This window comes from Haliotis rubra, unplaced genomic scaffold (genome assembly GCF_003918875.1).
Source record: "Haliotis rubra isolate DU_JTF1 unplaced genomic scaffold, ASM391887v1 Scf115, whole genome shotgun sequence".
In the NCBI taxonomy this organism is placed as follows: domain Eukaryota; kingdom Metazoa; phylum Mollusca; class Gastropoda; order Lepetellida; family Haliotidae; genus Haliotis; species Haliotis rubra.
In genome coordinates this window covers 2,003,691-2,025,377 of record NW_025765059.1, presented here as the reverse complement: position 1 = coordinate 2,025,377, position 21,687 = coordinate 2,003,691, and the positions used below count along the sequence as shown (strand labels likewise).

Here is a 21,687-nt window from a genome sequence, read left to right as displayed (position 1 = left end):
GTGCTGCTGCATTGATAACAGCGTACAAATGACAAGCACTGTTCCATCTATAGAATGACGGTCTGAACATAATCAAGTATGGAAAAAAACCCACGAATTTGGGACGTGAGTTAAATGCATTAACCAATAGAAAGGTGGCTGACCATCCAACCCACTGGTCCCTTCTAAAGATATGCGTGGCTTGCATACGACCAGGTAAACCAACAAATCATCTTAACATAAAGGACTTCCTGAATACAGATTTACCTCATCCTTCCTTAAATCAAAACAAAAGGTCCATTACCCAATAAATGAATATTGGAGAATCCCAGAATTGCAGAATTCTCACTTGCATTCAGAGGAGGAGTGAGGCTGTACATGACATCAACAATACATCAGCTGTATTACACGACATCCGGACAAAATATGTCTGAGCAAGAGACATAAACACTTGACACAAACACTTGACATCCCGAGCAATGGTTAACGTTCCATAACAATGAAAGATTGAATCAAAGACAGTCATAAAGATGTCATTAAGATGGGGGAAGCATATTTCGCACTGGAGGGGCGGTGGGGTAAACCAGTGGTTAAAGTATCCACTCGTCAAGCCGAAGACCCGGGTTCGATTCCCCACATAGGTACGATGTGTGACGCGGTTCGATTTGTGACGCCCATTTCTGGTGTCCCCCTGGTGTTGCTGGAGTATTGCGAAATGCACTGTAAAACCATACTCACTCACATTTTGCACTGGAACTTCACTGTGGGTAGAGAGCTAGGCCACTGTATGCATTTACTGGACATATAGCATCTATCACCATGACAACCTCTGTCTGCTAATGCCTGGCAGAAAGAAACACACCAACACCATTCACAAGTACCAGTTTTTATTCACTTTTGTATAAATTAGAAGCAACAAGAATAATACATATCACAAAACTATGTTAAAAACATATCACTGTCTCACTCTCATGTCGATGGCTTTCAGTGAAGTGAGACAAAAGCTCTGAGTGCGATAGAAGTTGCTCAGCATTGCAAACAGGCACTGATGGAGTGGCAGCTTCACCCTCCTGTTGACAACACCAGAGTCTGGTCTGAACTATCAATACCAACATGAATGACATCTACCATGCAGTATGAAACATTATCATGTGGTTTACATACCCTCTAAGGAAATATCATATGCGATAAACCCTTTTCTTGACAACAAGAGGTCAGAGCCCATGGGGGCGGTTAACACAGTGCATGCAAAACAGAATTTAGGCTTGCATGAAATCATATCTTGGAATCATTTTTAGCTGATTTGACTGAATATATAGAAAATTGACAGCTTTGAAGATCCAAATTATTTACATGACTAATGGTTTAAATGTTGACCGTTGCTATTAATGTCAGTGTTACACAACATCCACTGAGAAGGATAACATGAACTGATCGGCCCCCTTCAAGACAGCAAGATTTGTCTCCCCTTTCTAAAACCCTCTCCCCACCCACACCCCTCATATTTTCTGTCAGACCCTGCCATTCTTCCAGCATTCAGTTAGACCAGATATATAGGAGAAAGAAAAATTGAACAGGAGAAGGAAAAATGGAACATGACAAAGTATCAAAATAAAAATAAACGTGATAAATAAAACTGGTAAATAATACAGAGGATTATGCACAAAAGGTAAAGGACTGCCTGAGATATGACAATGATGACAAACCTCCCATTCATACACACAGGCACTGGAAGGTAACTGGACAACACACTGGACGCTCCACAAGTTATGTATTACCCAGCAACACACATAATGGTCATCTTGCGTGTTTGGTCCAACAGAGCTCAACAGTCATGCAGACAATGACGGACAACATTATGGCAACTTCCACACAGCAAAAGGAATTTGTGAGACCTTTAAAATCCAACACTTAACAAGTTAATACCATCAGTAGAATACAAACACTGTGGAAATGGGGGAAGCTCTCGAGCAAACATTATTTGCATGGTTACTGACATAAATTTCCTTGTTGTATCCCAAATTAATAGGCTTTACAATTGACAAAATTTATCTTTTTAAATAACTGACATTTGATATACAACATGTTTGAGATATATGATAGAACATTGGTCCACGCTGCTGATCACATCAGATGCCAGCCGTAATCAGGCACTGGTCGTGCTGCCATTTAAATCTTCTGCAGTATACGGTTCTGTTTGATCTTGGCCTGTCTCTCCTCCAGTTGTGTCTGAACTTTGTCTGGAAGACCTGGTTCCGTGAAGTAGTCTACAAGCAATGAACATACATTAAGTAGGGGTCAACACACGAGGTACACACATCCTACAGGTGACTACACTTTTAATACAGACCATACAGGTGACTACAAACTTAGGGGTAATACACATCCTACCATAATATACAGAGAGTGTCTACACATAAATACAAACCTACAGGTGTCTAAACATAAAGCCATATAGGGGTCAACACACGAGGTACACACTCCTACAGGTGACTACACTTTTAATACAGACCATACAGGTGTCTACACATAAATACAAACACGCCATATAGGGGTCAACACACGAGGTACACACAGGTCCACTTTTAATACACAGGTGACTACACTTATAGGGGTAATACACTTTTAATACACAGACCATACAGGTGTCTACACATAAATACAAACACGCCATATAGGGGTCAACACACGAGGTACACAGTCCTACAGGTGACTACACTTTTAATACACAGACCATACAGGTGTCTACACATAAATACAAACATGCCATATAGGGGTCAACACACGAGGTACACACACTTGTAATACAGACCATAGGAGGTGTCTACACATAAATACAAACACGCCATATAGGGGTCAACACACGAGGTACACACTCCTACAGGTGACTACACTTTTAATACACAGACCATACAGGTGTCTACACATAAATACAAACACGCCATATAGGGGTCAACACACGAAGTACACACATCCTACAGGTGTCTAAACATAAAGTACACGCATCACACAGGTGTCAACACATAAAACACAAACATATCATACAGGTGTCTACACATAAACACGACAAAGGACTTATACATGTCATACAAGCATCTACTCATAAGTAGTACCTACAAATGTCATACTGACATCTACACATTAAGAACATACACGTCATACAGATGTTAACACACAATGTACATGTCATACAGGTGTCTACACATACCATACATACAGACATCCTACAAGGGTGTCCACACATAAAGTACATACATGTCTTACCATGCTTACACTGAGTATGGTTTTATGCCATGTTTAGTATTATTCCAGCAATATAATGTAACCATGTGAGGAATTGAACCCACGTCTCTAGTGTGACGAGAGAACGCATTAACCACTATGCTCCCCTTGCACTCCTTACAAGGCTTACAGGGGCGGTGGGGTAGCCTAGTGGTTAAAGCCTTCGCTCGTCATGCTGACAACCCGAGTTCGATTCCCCAACTGGGTACAATGTGTGAAGCCCATTTGTGGTGTATCCCCGTCGTGATATGGCGTGAATATTGTTAAAAACGGCGTAAACAAAACTCACTCACTCACTTACAATGCTTACAGGTGTCGACATTTTAAAGACATATTTCAGAAGCATGACATTGACAAAAGGGTCTCCTGAATAGACGTGAAATATGAATTGATCACCAATTTTATGTGAATGACGAACCCTCGCTGAATACACATCATGATACCATTGTGACATCATGATACCATTGTGAATCATGACCATTGTGAATGACCCTATCTGTTCAATTTAATAACACTATCTTATTAATCAAGTTTCCGGGTTAGAATTGATCTTCAGTCACCCATGCTTGTTGTGGCGACTGACGGGATCAGGCTGTCAGGCTCGCTGACATGGTTGACACATGCCATTGTATCTCAATTGTGTAGATTGATGCTCATGCTGATCACTTGATTGTCTGGTCTAGACTCGATTATTTACAGACTGCTACCATATAGCTGGAATATTGCTGAGTGTGGCGTTAAACAACCAACCAATTAATCATGTTAATAGACAAACCACAACACCAAGACGGCAGATATAGAATACCATTACACATGATACAGCACTTGACATTACATAGACTATATATCAGTCATTTCTTTTCTAACTAACTGTATTTGAAAATAAGCAAAATGTTCTCTTTTATCATGTATTCACTACAGTTTCTGCAACAATTCATGACAGTCTGAAAGAACAGAGGTGATCATGGTGATGAGAAGATACTGCAAACTAGTGTTTGGAATTGGTTAAATAATTGATGATTGGTTCATTACAACTCGATCAATCCTCGTAAAATAATTGGTTTGGCGTCATTTATCAAATGTGCCTGTTATCTTTGTTAATGCACACACAAAGAAAAAACATGTAGTAATTTGGGTCTTTGCAAATTGCACAAAATCCATTGGCAAATTTCGCATATTTAAAGGATGATTAGTATGTTAGGAACACAGATTTCCTGGATTCTTTAAGATAAATTCAATCATGACTTGGAACGAGCTTGTAGTGCTTATGAAATGTAAATTTAATGACACAGACAAAACCAACCTTGTGTAAAATATTGTTGATGCAAACAAGTGTTCCCAAATTGGTTGTGTTCGATTGTCATAATCTTGCTTGGTCGCTTAGGCACTCACCAATCTTCATTATTTCATAATCGGCCACCACTACTGCATACAAAGTTGGTGACTGTCATAACTGCCTGATAGACTCATACCAACATACTCTATACCCAGATAGTGCTAAGTTAATGTCACGCTTCGCAGAATGTGCATTAACACCAACATGTCGTGATGAAATGTGTCAGTTTATAAATGCAGGTATTGGACACACACAAGGGATGCATTTTCCAATTGAATTTCATTTTCTAAATAATACAGTGTATGTGTTCACCACACTGTGTCACATGCTCACTCATTCTCACTACAGTTTAAGCCACTGGATTACATGGTCAGCTGTGAATCTAGATTTCACTCCTCCCCATGAACAGTTCCCCATCTCTCACCTGCAGCAAATTCACGGATGTTGTCGGGTCTCTTCTTCAGAACATCGCTAGAAACAGAAAATCAGGTTCAAAATAAACTAACACATTATACATTCACTGGGAACACAGGATTTCCATTTGATATTATGAAAAGCAACTATTAATGGTTTGAGTAATATAAGCAACTTAAAGCAGTGAATGAATGTTGTTCACTGCTGTAGTCATTAACAGCCAACTATGTCAAGTGTAAACAATCAACAACTAAGGGCTGATAGCAGCACCAAGGATCTGGGCATGCTTGAGTGCAACAAGCATGGATTACCATGGTTACACGGGACCTATGCTTTCTCAGAAATATGCATCAGGAAATCAAGGAATTGATAGTTCATTAAACGTCTGTGTCTGACACATCCATGGATGACCTTACCCCAGGAAGCCAGCCAGCAAACACTCAACCTCCGGGTGGTCGCGCGTAGATACTTCTCATTTGCCATCCGTGTCTGCACCTGCAACCAAAACAATTCATAATGCTTTATCTATTTGTATTTGCATTAGTATTCAGCAAATGTTTCATACTAGAACTAAATCAATTATGTCTCTGTACTTCTCTGTACTTCAAAAACAGCACAATGCACTATAGGCCAATGACAATAGGCCTACTCTAGTGAACTTAGTGATACTTGCTCGGAGAAACTGGTGACCTTTAACGAATTCACTTGCGATGAAGTATTGAAAATTATCGGGAAGTCCAATCCCACTTCCTGTGATTTGGACCCTGTGCCGACACCCATCATCCTTGACAACATTGATCCTTTAATTCCGATTCTTACAAAAATATTCAACACTAGTGTTGAATATGGAATAGTGCCGTCTTCCTTTAAGTCAGCCCCAGTGAAGCCACTCCTGAAAAGGCCCAAGTAGACTCAGATCTGCTGAGCAACTACCGGCCAGTATCTCATCTCAGTTATGTTTCCAAGTTAGTTGAGCGTGCTGTATGCACATGACTACTGAACATCTAGATAAACATGACCTTCATGATCATCTCTAGTCTGCATTCCATACCCATCACAGCACAGAGACTGCATTGCTGAAAGTGATTAGTGATATTCGGCTAGGCATTGATAATAAGAAGCTTGCAGTTTTGGTACTTCTTGACCTAAGCAGTGCGTTTGACACCATCGATCACTGCAAACTCCTGGAACGTCTGAGGTTGGAATTTCTCATCAATGGAACAGCTTTAGAGTGGTTTAAATCATACCTGTCTGATAGAAGTCAGTGTGTAATCATTGACAAATGGTCATCTGACCCAGATTCCCCAAGGATCCGTCTTTATAATAGGACCGGTTCTTATCACCTTGTATATGAAGGAGCTTGGAAGTGTCGTGGAAAGACATGAAGTGGATAGACATCACTATGCTGATGACTCTCAAGTCTACAGATTCATAGAGTCAATGCCACTTCAGGCGCAGAGCTTTGAGTGAATTCAGCATATGTTGTGAGGACATCAAGGCGTGGATGTATTACAACAAACTAAAACTGAATAGTGACAAGACGGAAGGCATTGTCCTAGGGTCACAGAAAAGGAGATCACAGTGTGGTCTTACACTTTTCGAGTTTGATAATACAAACATCCAAATTGCTGACAAGGTCAAAGACCTTGGTGTAATTATCGACTCAGATGTGTCACTGGATGGTCACGTTTCCCATCTGGCCCAGTCCCTCACACAGCACCGCCCATCTCGCTCTCTCCATTCTCAGGATAAATGTTTCCGCGTTATCCCAACTGTGAGGACTTCTACATATTGTGAAAGGTCATTTTCGTATGCTACCTCTACAACCTGGAACCAACTACTCCCTATTCTAACCCCTGAATGGAATTTAATGGAGTCTTGTGTTTCGATTCATGTATGCACCACAACATTGCAAGTCTTGTGTAACCAGGTCAATAAACAATAAAACAATACTTTTTCCGATAAATACGTCTGTAAATGATTCTAAGAACGTACACCATTGTCGTGGTGCGTATCTGCTATGTTTTCTAAATTATTTCCTTCCGTATCGCTGATACGGCCCTTATCTGGAGCCCTGGTTTTGTATATACTTCTATGTCTTGCGCTTTGAGCATGTTGTAAATTGAAAATAGCGCATTACATGCATGCTATTATAATGGAATATTATTTGTTCGGACCAACGAAACTGTTAACTGATTAGTCACTGAACATAGTTTTTGTCTGACAATCATCACAACACTTTTATTATTATATCAGTTTGCAATTTGAATAGTGTCTAGTTTGGAGAAAGAGAATAGCAAATTTACATCTGTATATTTTTACATAAATTCAGCTAGGTGCAGGATGAGCATGATGTAATATGTTAGTAACTGGCTAATATAGATGGGATTTGCCCACACATCATAAAACCTTCCGCCAGCTTTGAAAGCACGCAAGTTTACTTAGGTTTAGGGTAAGGTTTTGGGATAGGCTGACGTGACACTAAACAATATGGCTGATAGGTATCCGGTATTCTGTAGGTGTACCGTTATTTTTAGTAACCAAAGTCAAATTACTTTGTATTTCATGAATTCTTTTTATATTTGATATATTGTAGATGATCATAAGTGGTTTTGATATCATTTGTGAGTTTTTTTAACGTTTAACTAAACAAACGCATTATATTTTCTCTAGTTTTGTTCGCCTAACTTTCTTACAGTGATGTTGTTGTGCTTTGGGGACGCGGCTTTATGGATATCTTCAATTTCAAACAACCATAGATGCCAAACATCCAATTTTAAGACAGTGATCTGTTGACATTTCATTCATATATAATACGTAAAACGTGTCAAGAACTGACTGTGGCCTGTTCACATACATGACATAGCAATAGATAGAGTTGTATGGAGAATTATGTTTAATCGGTAAGAGTTCCTCCCGTTCCCCCATCCCAAATAATATTTATAAATATACTAAAATTATTACCAAAACTTAACACAACAGTTACTAGAGAACTCACAAAATGACTAAAAGTCCAAAATTTAAGTTAGGGTTAGGTTTAAGATAAGGTTGAGGGTTAGGTAGAGTTAGGTTTATGGTTGGGCGAACGGAAGGAACTCTTTCCGTTTAATCAGTTTCCGCAGTGCCTTTGCAACCAACGAACTGTCAGCTTTGTTTTGATCGAAAACCGAACACTTTCTGAAAATCAACATGCATATCCAATGTCTATTCATGTCACTATGGAAAATGCATTTCTATCAAAATCTAACCTTAAACTTGTTTAGTCTCTCCTGCTGCTCTGCGCTGAGGGCACCAAGGTCCGAAGTTTTACCCAAATCGTACGGTTCCATTCCGTGAGGAGCATTATGTTTGGGTTGATCCGCCATTTTGAAATATTCCTTGACGATGAGTTCCAAACTCTTCCGCAGTGCCTGGCTACAGTCAGTGTGGTGCAAACGACACCTAGCGGCGCTGTGGTGTTTCCGCAAAGCTGTATACTTCGAAAGCGCCCCCTAACGGCACTGCGAAGAAGTTTTGCTGTTTGAAACTCGCGACAATATATTTATATACATAATATCGTTTCTATCAAAATGGTGACAGAGTTCAATTAATTATGTATAATCGAATTTGCTAAAACAAACTGAAAACATGTTTGGAAATATGTAAGAAACGTAGGTTTTTTTCTTTACGTTTCGAACACTCGATCACTTATAAATGTAGATCTACTGAACATTATAAATATATGATCTCTGCTATGTAAGGCAACGTTCATAATTTATAGATAGGGGGTGATGATGATTTTTATTGAGAAGCATGTACAATGTGAATGACCCCCCTAAAATGTATGTACAACGTAAGTAACACGCTAAACAATACTATAATTAATCTATGTAACAAACACGTGCCTAACAAAATTGTCACTATCAGGACAAAAGATGTGCCATGGATGAACAACGAAACTTGGAGTTTGATCCGAAAACGTAATCGCTTACAGAAGATTGCTAAACGGCGCAACTTACCTTCCGATTGGACAAAATTCAGACTATACAGACTGACTGACTGACTGAGTTTGGTTTTACGCCGCTTTTAGCAATATTCCAGCTACATCACGGTGGGGGAACACCAGAAATGGGCTTCACACATTGTACCCATGTGGGGATTCGAACCCGGGTCTTCGGCAGACTATACAGAAATAAAGCTGCATCATCCGTCAGAATGGCTAAACAATTACATACAGACAAAATTGATAAATTAATTAATGACAAGCATGGAACCAAAGTTTGGTGGCCTCCGATTAAAAATTATACAAAAGGCAAAAAATCATCAAGCTCCTTTCCTCCAGTATTAAATAATGATCAACGTTATGACGATAGCACTGAAATTGCAAATATAATGAATGAATATTTCACAAATCAAACAAAAGTTAGTTATCCAGACAGGGATATTGAAGAGGTTGTTTCGTATACTGATAATTCTTTAAGTGACGTTTATCTGAACCAAAACGAAGTTTATGATATTCTTTCTTTTGTAGATACTACAACAGCAATAGGCCCAGACGGAATTAGCAATAAGTTTCTGAAAATGAACGCTCGATTGTTGGCTGCCCCACTATCAGATGTCTTTAACCAATCCCTTTCTGAAAATACCTTTCCTCAAGTTTGGAAGGAAGCCTCTGTCGTTCCCATTCACAAAAAAGGTAGTATAAATGACTGTTCCAATTATAGACCCGTTGCACTCACAAGTTGTCTGGCTAAAAGTTTTGAAAAGTGCGTTTTCAAACACGTCTTCAATTATTTCAGAGATAACGACATAGTTTCTAATCTACAATCAGGATTTAAACCAGGCGATTCTACTGTTAATCAACTAACGTATTTATATGATTTTATTGCCGGTGCAGTAGATAAAGGAAAGGAAATAAGAGAAGTATTTTGTGATGTAAGCAAAGCATTCGACAGGGTTTGGCACAAGGGTATCATTTATAAATTAAAAAGATATGGTATAAAGGGTAATTTGTTAAAATGGTTAGAGAGTTATCTTGGATATATAGAGAACAACGTGTCGTAATTAATGGATTTAGATCTGATACTAAAGCTGTATTTGCTGGAGTACCCCAGGGTTCAGTATTGGGGCCGCTCTTGTTTATTGTTTATATAAATGATATAGTTGAAGGTATAAATAGTAATATACGCCTTTTTGCGGATGATACTTCTTTATATGCGATCATTGATGATCCTGGGTAACTGCTATTGTAATGAGCGATGACTTACAGCGAATTGCCGAATGGGCAGAAAAATGGCAAGTATCTTTTAATCCCAATAAGACAGAGTCAATATGCTTTACTCGTAAATTGCAACCAACTCCAATGCCGAACCTAACCATGAATGGTAATGTCATTAATTCCGTACAAAGTCATAAACATTTAGGTCTTATACTTCAGCATGATTGCTCATGGATTGCTCATGGAATGAACGCCACAAACAGGGAGGGACATTAGGATTTCGCATTTTTGTCAGTTGCGACAGTTGTGAGATAGCTGGAGGAAGCGTCGTAAAATCTAGCAACTATCACCGCTTCCTGGTTTTCTAGTGCCCACAGAAATAGTTCCCTCTTTAACAGGCCGTAACTCCGTTGTTCTTAGGTCTACAGTCAAAACAATTAGTGTTCTGTAATTGCCAGGATGTGATCTCTCCAGCAGTTTGCTTACCAGCCTGACTGTGACAGGAATACGCTTGATTTTTTTACCACAACAAAATCTACAAGATTTACCAGTAATCTCTTTTAGTATATGTCTGTAGATATTGCTGTATTATTTGCTTTGTTTGACTGTGTCTTCCTGTTTGTTTTTCTGCAGTTTGTTATTTTTCCGTTTGTGTAAGCAGCATTGAATCAATGCCAAATTAATCTCCAAAACACTGTAATGGGCGCTCCAGCTGGCGTCCAAAGAAACAGTACAAGTAAAGGTAGCCACGGGGAGTGTATGGGGAAGTCTGAAGACCGTCAGTATTGCCAAGGAGGCAATCCTAGTTTATTAATATTATTATGTACAAAATTCCCACACACCCCCAATACATGCGTACAAACGTGATAACCCCCTACCACCCCAGAACAAAATAGGTGATATCCACACTGACTGAGTGCCGGGTTATCACAGATACATAAAATCAAATCAATATATCGGTTAATTTGTTGGCAGGATGGGATAAAGAAGGAAGGAATGTCAGCAGTGAGGCTATAAGGAAATAAATCTAAATAAAATCATTAATTGAAGCAGATAAGCATGGATTCGTCAGCATGCATAACGTGATTTCCAACGGGGGTGTGGTGCGCAGTGCATCTGAATCCAAATTTAATAATGGCTCTGACAACACTGTCAAGACGAAAACATTCATTCAGAGATGCATGACCGAACGCTTCAACCACTGGACTACCCCAGAATCTCATACAAGTAAACTTGTATGGAAAGCAACAATCAAAACAATATTAATGTTTAGGTCCTCACATCACATTAGCCTATACCAAAAGACTAAAAACAAAATTCTGTTTTCGGCCTTACATGTTTCTATCCTATACACTCTGGGGTGCCACAAGTATATTCGATCCAGATTTTGAAATACACAATGACCTACTATCAAAGAATTGCTTCAACACTTCCTTGTATACATTTAACCGAGACCCCATGTCTGTTTGGGGGATGGTGTGTGTGTGTGTGTGTGTGTGTTACATCAGAGTGCAGAAAGTATCCGGTTCCGTGTTTACAACACAGTCGGCGCAATTACAGCAGTGTCATACTTAAAAAGAATGCTTTATGTTGAAAGGTCGGGAAAACATTGCTCAAGTATGGAATATCAATACAGACTACCCCTTTGTTCGGGGAGATGTACTAAAGAAAACCGGTTTGGCAGGCCAATGCGGAAGAGATCTTTACAAAACATTCTGAAATTGCACTGCCATGCTTTGTGAAACACCAGACAAAGGTTTTCGTTTAAGCTACTGACTCGGAATGAATTACGTACTTTGTAAATTTATCAAACAATTAAAAATTAATATATACTGGAGCGTTTATGCAACAGGCCCCATCGTCGTCTTGAAGAGGAAATACGGTATTTCAGTTCGAGAGTGAGTCAATGTTTACTTTCGAGCTAAACTATTATCCAAATATTTCAGATTGGGTGGAAGCGATGTGAAAACGCACATGGTATTAGCTGACAAAGTGACGTACAGGTAATCTGATATGAAACGATCGATGAACGGACGGACGTCTATTAAAGTAACTGCTGTGGTAGAAGGTAACGCTTATGACCTGACTTATGAGTGTGTCATTATGTCCCAGTGGAGTTGATAGAAACACATGTTATAGCTCCACTAACTCGTATGCACGTCCTGAGTAGATATTGTTGACTGCTTCTATAACCAACACACATCTATCTTAAGATGAGCTTATGTGGTTACATCCGTATCCGTCATATAACAGAACTTAAGCACTATATTTCTTCAAACCTACGGGGGCGGTGGGGTGTTTAGCCCATTTCTGGTGTTCCCCGCCGTGATATTGCTGGAATATTGCTAAAAGCGGCGTAAAACTAAACTCAGTCAGTCAGTCAGTCAAACCTACGATCCACAAAGCGTTCGTAACGTTACGACCTAGTTTACCATAGGCGGCTTCCTTACTCGGGACTGATAAAACCCCGTATTTCCCGATACACGATGTGATAACGCATTTATCTAGCCGAATGTTTTTACTAAATGAAAAGAAAAGAAAAGAAAATTCTCAATTGTTATGGCAAAACGTTTCCTCGCTGCCATGTTGACTCCAGCTGATCGACTGACCTCAATGCAGCGCACGTTACTAAAGGCTTGGCGATGAACGCTTTTCTCACTTCGCGTGGTCACCGAGGCGTGGCGGAATAATACCACTTTTGTACTCCCTGCTCGCGGATCGAGACGGGTGTACATGGTATGTTATCAGAGTCACGTGAACCAATCAAAACTCAACATTCTTACATTAGGCTGGATAATGATTTTTACCATGGTGTATAATATGTCAGGTGATTGCTTGTAAGTGCCATTTACAATGGTGTATACACTCTCCAAACAAAAAAGAAGAAAGAAACGCATATTCATTTTCATCAGTTCATTTCGATAATATATTTTTTTACAGCAATCGTCAGTCAGACAATTCCTATTGTTTGAATCCAGTTAAACATGCCGTGGTTGTTGTGTATTGCGCACAAACGCATCAAAAAAGTGTTTGTAAACGTTTGTAAGAAATATGAAAACGATACATAAAAAGTGCAAGCAGAAAAAAGGTTTTCCTGGTAGAGCATGTGCAATGTGTCGGACACATGGGTAGAGACATCGACTATAAAACCAAATGCATCATTTCATTTCGAAATTTACGACGTAAACGAAGACAAAAAAATGCCAAGATTGAATGCTACTGACCGAAATAGCGCCGACGTTTGGAAGCAGGGTCTCAGTCTGCCGTTGCAAGACACTTCAACGTCCACCACAACACCATATCTCGATTATGACATCGCCCCAAGATCGTCCCAAAAGTGGAACACCAAGAGTGAATACTCCTGCTCAGAACCGATTCATCCGGGTGTTTCACCTACGTCACCGATTTGCTACAGCAGTTAATGGACACTGCAGGACACGTGCCTGGTCTTCGAAGAATTTCCGACCAACCATCCGAAATCGTCTGAGAGAAGTGGGAATTCGGGGATATCGACCAAATGTTGGACCTGCCCTGACACGAATACACAGACAACGACGTGCCCATTTGTGCAACAGGGTACAGGCATGGAACCTGGGGAACGCGTTTGGTTCAGTGATGAATCGCGTTTCCTCCTGGGACGACGGGATGGGAGACGTGTCTATGAACGTTTTGCGCCGAACTGCGTTCGACAAGTGGACAGATTTGGTCGGGAAAGCTTCATGGTGTGGGGAGCCATGTCCTACACTGGTAGATCAGAGCTAGTGGTGGTTCAAGGCATTCTTACAGTGAATCGCTACATCGATGACGCGTTGTGTTATTATCAGGATAATTCCAGTTCATCGCAGCGGGCTTGGGCCCAGGACAGAAAGACCATGCAGTGCGTCATATTATCATTCACATTTCAAGTGGGGCGGTGGGGTAGCCTAATGGTTAAAGCGTTCGAATCCCCACATGGGCACAATGTGTGAAGCCCATTTTTGGTGTCCCCCGCCGTGATGTTGCTGGAATATTGCTAAAAGCGGCGTAAAACCTAAGTCAGTCAGTCACATTTCAAGTACCACGGCAACCTAGTCAATCACCCTGACCATCCCATAAAATTTAAACGCGTGGTCAAGTGGTTCTATCCGGGTCTTCCAAAAAGACGTTAGAGGACGGTACTTATTGTTAAAGGCGCTCGGCATTAACCAAACAAAAACAAGAATTGTTCGGCTTGAAGTCTTGTAATGTTTGTGAGTGGAACATACAAGTTATAGCGCTACGAAACCGGACTTGTACAAACACGTTTACGCACATACGCACACATTCAATAATCATGAACACCATAACTTTATCTACTTGGTCCGACGCTCAGACATGAGCCTGACCTCTCTATCGGCATTGCCAACGTCGTTTTAAGTCCGTCACATAGTGTTGTCACGACATTTAGTTTCGATATTGATCGTACGGATAGAAATACTTAATCCCCATTTATACAGAACCCGTTCATGTGCTATGTTTTCCTTACTGACGCCATTGTGTGATGATAAAGTTGTCACTGCTGCGTACCCATAGCAACTCTGGTTATGACTTTCAGACATGGCGATGGTTTTGCCTTGTAGTTAATGCGTCCACTCCCTAGATAGCATTCAGATGTTGGCCCAACGTTGGCAATGGTTTTGCCAACTTTGCCAATGTTGGCCCAACGTCCGAATGCTATCTGGATGGACGCGTCGAAGACCGGAGTTCGATTCCTTACATAGGTATATAACTATATATAGTCTGCAAAACCCATTCTCAGCCTCATGCCACTGTGACATGGTTGGAATATTGTGGGGAGACATCATGCTTAATATTAACATTTCACTTTCGTTAAAATATAGACAACAAAATCAAACGGTATTTTAGTGGTCTCCACAGGCAGCGTTAGTTAGTGGCTACACAGGGATATCATTGATAACCTTACTTTACACCAAACTTCGAGGGATTTACCGAAGCGCACAAAATCAATATGTCGATGGAAAGGTTTATAGGTTAACAGCACTGGTCTCATTGTGACATGATAATATCAATACAAACAAGTCCCTCTTTGGCGTACGACCTTCGAGGAACTTCCGGGTTAGTATAGGTCTTAAACCCCTAATATGAGGGAGTGTCGGGTGGTGAATCGCATGCTATCTTATCCGGGAAGAATGGACCGTTGCTCATGCTGTCATGCACAGGCTCACTTGGACTAAACCTAAATATTTACGGGACGCCTTGAAATATATGGGATATTAGTGATTGTGGAGTCTAATTACATTCACTCCTTGCGCTCTACGCTCTGTTTACAAGCATATATTGCACCTGAATATATAAATTCCAGTCCTTTCTAGGGTACATACATGGTCTTGGGTTCCTTAATCATCGTTGTCAAGATACGACACAGACATCTAAATCTGAGATAAGTGACAGACTAACACCGAATTGTGTTATGAAACTTTCACTCTAAATTGATTGTGTTCAGATTTACTCCGCACTCAGCAATATTCCAGCTATATGGCAGCGGTCTGTAAATAAACGAGTCTGGACCAGACAATCCAGTGATCAACAGCATGAGCATTGATTTGCGCAATTGGGAACCGATGACATGTGTCGACCAAGTCAGCGAGCCTGTCACTCTAAATGTACTTATGGTTTTATTACCCAGTAAGTGTGTATGATAGCACATGTGATTAACAGTCACGATAAACTCAAATCAATAAGTGGAAATAGATGCGCATTTCCTCCACGAAGCATTACCTAAAGAGTCACCTTTTATAGAAATATTGAAGGTCTGAAGTGAATCATAGCGCGGTCAACAAACAGCAGCATTACGTCAAGCCTATGTACTGAGTAATACAATCTAATTAACTGTATGTTGACACTAACTTTGATTCCCTAACTATAGATGAGTTAACGTTCGCCAGGCCATTTTTTTTTCACTTAGAGACTGCGTTCTGTGGGTGAGTTGCACTCGTGACTATAAGTTTTAAATTCCAATCCCCTTCAATAATGTTTACCAAGAATTGCTCACACTCACAATACATGAGTCGACACAAGTGCGTTTGACTCTTTATATCTACATGGATCTACGCAAGTGACGTGCGAAGGTAACGCGAGCCACTAAGACATGAATTTGGATTGCGGTGTGCATAAATGATATCAACTGTGACGTCACGCGTCGTGTTGGGTGAAGAGTATTATTACTATATTTAGCCCTGCACGCGATCCGGCCAGCCCAGCCCACTTCGATGATCAAGACGCGACATTCAGTTCAGAAGTAAACATGGACAGACCGCCTGTTGGAGACGTTGACGATTTGGCCACTTTGGCAAAACTTGACGAGCAAATTCTACTGGGAGAATTGCGTGAAAGATACAGGAAAGGTCGAATATACGTGAGTTGAAAGCTGTTGTTCTTGAGACATTTGCGAGCCACGAAGTCATTGACTGGAACGGGTAGCCTTGAAGTTTAGTCTTGACTGGAACGGGTAGTCGTTCTTATCAAGTGTCTTGAACATGTTGAGGGGCAAGCTGATAACAGATCATAGTCCTCGTATTTGACACGAATGCAAAATTTGAATAGAATATAGTCAATGGCACGGTATGTGTACATTGTTTTAATGTCAACACCCATGACAATGTATGCCATTGACATGACAGATATGGGTGACACATTATCAACCAACTAGGAAGTAAATTCACGTCGGCCTGGTGGAAGACGTATTCTAAGAAAATGCGACAGGTTATATAAGTTATAAATGGTGTTACTCATTTCTCTATTAACATATGCGGACCCAGAAGGGGGGAGGTGCGCCCCCGCCCCTTTTCTCCTGAAAGTTTATTAAATGACCATTGGAACAATGAAGTGTGCATCCTCCCTTTTCTCAATATTGTGCAAACCCACCCCCACTCAAAAAAGCTGTATCCGCCCTGACTAACCCTAATGTATTGTTGGTGATATGGTTCATAAGTTAATAAGTTAATAATATAATTAGACATTCCAGTACACTTTGGTGTACTGATAGTGGTAAGCTGAATAATACTGATCACACACAATATGTTCACATTTAAACATGATAGAAAGTTTTACTCTTGAGAGTTTATATGAATAACACTAAAATCTTTTTTTTTTTAAATATATGAGACAAATGTCATCTAAGCAGAAAGAAATCAGATAGAAGTGAGAGTGTGTACGGGGACAATATAAACATTATCTGTGTCTTCCTGTGGGTTAGGGACGGGTTGTAGGACATACCCCGAGGGTTAATGGGGTCACACTGCAAGGTGAGTGTGATCATTGTCAAGTCCTCATGTCTCAATGTCCTGGTGATGATTGATTGGCTGTCTCTTACAAACAAGGATATCACATGTCACTTTGACTCTCTTAATGGTTTCATCATTGCAATTTTCGACAGAAAATATTTGTACATGCATTATTTAATTAAATATGACTACGTGTTTTGATGAATACTAAACAATAAACATAAATATGTTGGCACATGTGTACTAAAAAATGAAAACATTAATGATGAATACTTTAAAATTTTGAAAATACATTGCAATTACAAAACCCCTGTTAAAATAATATTTGATATAATGGAACAAAGGTACTCAGCAGGGAAACATGTATCTATTTAAGTAATGACTTCCTCATAATGGATATATAACTGGAGTATGAATGCTTTGAACTTTGTACAGGAATAGCTAAGTGTATGTACCCCTGACACCAGGAATACACTGGTGTATAGACCCCTGACACCAGGAATATCCCAGTGTATATACCCCTGACACCAGGAATACCCCGGTTTATATACCCCAGACACCAGGAATACCAAGGTGGTATATACCCTTGACACCAGGAATACATCGGTGTTATATAGTATAACATTTACACCAGGAATACACCGGTGTATATCCTTGACACCAGGAATATCCCAGTGTATATACCCCTGACACCAGGAATACCCCAGTGTATATACCTCTGACAACAGCAATACACCGGTGTATATACCCCTGACTCCAGGAATACCCCAGTGTATATACCCCTGACACCAGGAATACCCCGGTGTATATACCCTTGACATAAGGAATACCCCAGTGTATATTCCCTTGACACCAGGAATATCCCGGTGTATATACCCTTGACACCAGGAATACCAAGGTGTACATACCCATGACACCAGGAATACATCAGTGTTATATAGTATAACCTTTACACCAGGAATACACTAGTGTATATACCCTTGACACCAGGAATAACCCAGTGTATATTTCCCAGACACCAGGAATACCAAGGTGTACATACCCTTGACACCAGGAATACATGTACCCCTGACACCAGGAATACCAAGGTGTACATACCCTTGACACCAGGAATACATGTACCCCTGACTCCAGGAATACCAAGGTGTACATACCCTTGTCACCAGGAATACCAAGGTGTACATACCCTTGTCACCAGGAATACACCAGTGTATATACCACTGACACCAGGAATATCCCAGTGTATATACCCTTGACACCAGGAATACCCTGGTGTATATACCCCGGACTCCAGGAATATCCCAGTGTATAAACCCGACTCCAGGAACATCCCAGTGTATATACCCCTCACACCAGGAATATCCCAGTGTATATACCGAGGACTCCAGGAATATCCCAGTGTATATACCCCTGACACCAGGAATACCCCAGTGTATATATCCCTGACACCAGGAATACCCTGGTGTATATACCCCTGACACCAGGAATACCCTGGTGTATATACCCTTGACACCATGAACCAGTGTATATACCCCTGACACCAGAAATACCCTGGTGTATATACCCCTGACACCAGGAATACCCCAGTGTATATACCCCGGACACCAGAAATATCCTGGTGTTTATACCCCTGACACCAGGAATACCCCAGTGTATATATCCCTGACACCAGGAATACCCAGTGTTTATGCCCTTGACACCAGGAATACCCCAGTGTATATACCCCTGACACCAGGAATATCCCAGTGTATATACCCTTGACACCAGGAATACCCCAGTGTATATACCCCAGACTCCAGGAATTCCCTGGTGTATATACCCCTGACACCAGAAATACCCTGGTCTTTATACCCCTGACACCAGAAATACCCTGGTGTATATACCCTTGACTCCAGGTATATATCCCAGTGTATATACCCCTGACACCAGGAATATCCCAGTATATATACCCCTTACACCAGGAATATCCCAGTGTATATACCCCTGACACCAGGAATACCCCGGTGTATATATATCCTTGACACCAGTATACCCCAGTGTATATACCCCTGACACCAGGAATACCCTGGTGTATATACCCTTGACTCCAGGAATATCCCAGTGTATATACCCCTGACACCAGGAATATCCCAGTGTATATGTACCCTTGACACCAGTATACCCCAGTGTACATACCCCTGACACCAGAAATACCCTGGTGTATATACCCTTGACTCCAGGTATATATCCCAATGTATATACCCCTGACACCAGGAATATCCCAGTGTATATACCTCTGACACCAGGAATATCCCAGTGTATATACCTCTGACACCAGGAATATCCCAGTGTATATATACCCTTGACACCAGTATACCCCAGATGTTTATACCCCTTACACCAGGAATACTCCCAGTATGTATCTTTGGATCAGGGACACATGCCACTGATTTAGGTAGGTAGTCTGGTTCAGACTGGTTTATTCAGGAGTGACAAATCAAACAATGTTAATGTGTTTTTTATTTCAGACGTATGTTGGAGATATCCTGATAGCAGTCAACCCATACAAGGATCTGGGGATTTACGGCAAAGATGTGAGTGGTATTACAGCAGTCTATCTATGTTACGTGAGACACAGACAGAAATGCTGAGACAGATATACCAACTGAATTCAGTTGACCCTATCTTTTGTGCCAGTTAATTGTACAACATATGGAAACAAAATTAAATTATTTGTCTTCTCTAGATTTCACTGATCTTTTTGTCCAGGAGCTCTGACATCACTGACGGGACATAACTCACTTCAGATGATAGTGTTACATGTAGATGAGCCGACCCCCTTCTACATGCTTCTTTTTGGGGTTTTCAAAATTTGGCTTAATTATCTACGGTCATATACAGTACCTGAAAAATGCCATTGGTTCTCAAATTAACTATTCATCTTTCTCCAATTTTGGCAAAGTTTTTAAATAATGAATCGTGTATCAGTGATTGCCTATAGTATTTACTTCTGACCTGAAAATTTCACTATGAATGTTACAGGTTTATTACTATCAGAATCATTAGTTTGATACTAAACAGTAATGAGATATCTGATCAATGTAGATTTTGTATCAGGGGGGTCTGATGATAATCATAGCTTCTCCTGCTGGGGAACCAGAACATGTCTCCCTTTGAGCAGTAGGTTCCTTAAGTATCATTACGTGATTGTGTGACTGTATAGTTGTGTCCATGCAATCACATTGGATCTCAGTTTCATGCTCAAAGTCATTGTGTCACTGTTTTAATTTATATTTCACTGTCTTTTGATAGATACTGTTATTGTGTTGCTGTCATTGTGCATGTCGTTTTGTGTCTGCCATGTCATTGTGTCACTTGATCATTGTGTCTGTCACATCATTGTTTCTTTGTTTTGTCTCATTGTTTCTCTGTAATATCATTGTTTCTCTGTCCTGTCATTGTGTCTCTTGTCACATCATTGTTTCTCTGTCATATCATTGTTTCTCTGTCCTGTCATTGTGTCTCTTGTCACATTATAGGTTTCTCTGTCCTGTCATTGTGTCTCTGTCCTGTCATTGTGTCTCTTGTCACATTATAGGTTTCTCTGTTTTGTCATTGTTTCTCTGTCCTGTCATTGTGTCTCCTGTCACATCATAGGTTTCTCTGTTTTGTGATTGTTTCTCTGTCCTGTCATTGTGTCTCTTGTCACATCATAGGTTTCTCTGTTTTGTGATTGTTTCTCTGTCCTGTCATTGTGTCTCTTGTCACATTATAGGTTTCTCTGTCATATCATTGTTTCTCTGTCCTGTCATTGTGTCTCTTGTCACATTATAGGTTTCTCTGTTTTGTGATTGTTTCTCTGTCCTGTCATTGTGTCTCTTGTCACATCATAGGTTTCTGTGTTTTGTGATTGTTTCTCTGTCCTGTCATTGTGTCTCTTGTCACATTATAGGTTTCTCAGTTTTGTCATTGTTTCTCTGTCCTGTCATTGTGTCTCTTGTCACATTATAGGTTTCTCAGTTTTGTCATTGTTTCTCTGTCCTGTCATTGTGTCTCTTGTCACATTATAGGTTTCTCTGTTTTGTCATTGTTTCTCTGTCCTGTCATTGTGTCTCTTGTCACATTATAGGTTTCTCTGTTTTGTGATTGTTTCTCTGTCCTGTCATTGTGTCTCTTGTCACATTATAGGTTTCTCTGTTTTGTCATTGTTTTTCTGTCCTGTCATTGTGTCTCTTGTC

The 21,687-nt window shown here is 40.3% G+C and overlaps 2 protein-coding genes across 5 annotated transcripts in view; one reads left to right on the top strand and one right to left on the bottom strand.

Moving 5' to 3' along the window:
• Nucleotides 1-849: 849 nt before the first annotated feature.
• On the bottom strand, nt 850-8,466 carry LOC124254653 (RIIa domain-containing protein 1-like). Its single transcript, XM_046688496.1, is given in 5 exon segments — nt 850-2,246; nt 5,022-5,068; nt 5,428-5,471; nt 5,474-5,506; nt 8,260-8,466. Coding segments are annotated over 5 exon segments (339 nt in total). The 5' UTR covers nt 8,377-8,466; the 3' UTR covers nt 850-2,148.
• Nucleotides 8,467-16,421: 7,955 nt separating this feature from the next.
• Nucleotides 16,422-21,687, top strand: part of LOC124254622 (myosin-IIIb-like) — a 53,649-nt gene continuing 48,383 nt past the window's right edge. For 2 of the 4 annotated variants that reach the window (XM_046688462.1, XM_046688482.1), the window contains exons 1-2: nt 16,422-16,602; nt 19,978-20,043. In XM_046688462.1, coding sequence (XP_046544418.1) covers nt 16,492-16,602; nt 19,978-20,043 — 177 coding nt within the window. In that variant the 5' untranslated portion in view covers nt 16,422-16,491. The remainder of the gene's footprint in view (nt 16,603-19,977; nt 20,044-21,687) is intronic. The other 2 variants (XM_046688469.1, XM_046688476.1) reach the window with 1 other exon arrangement.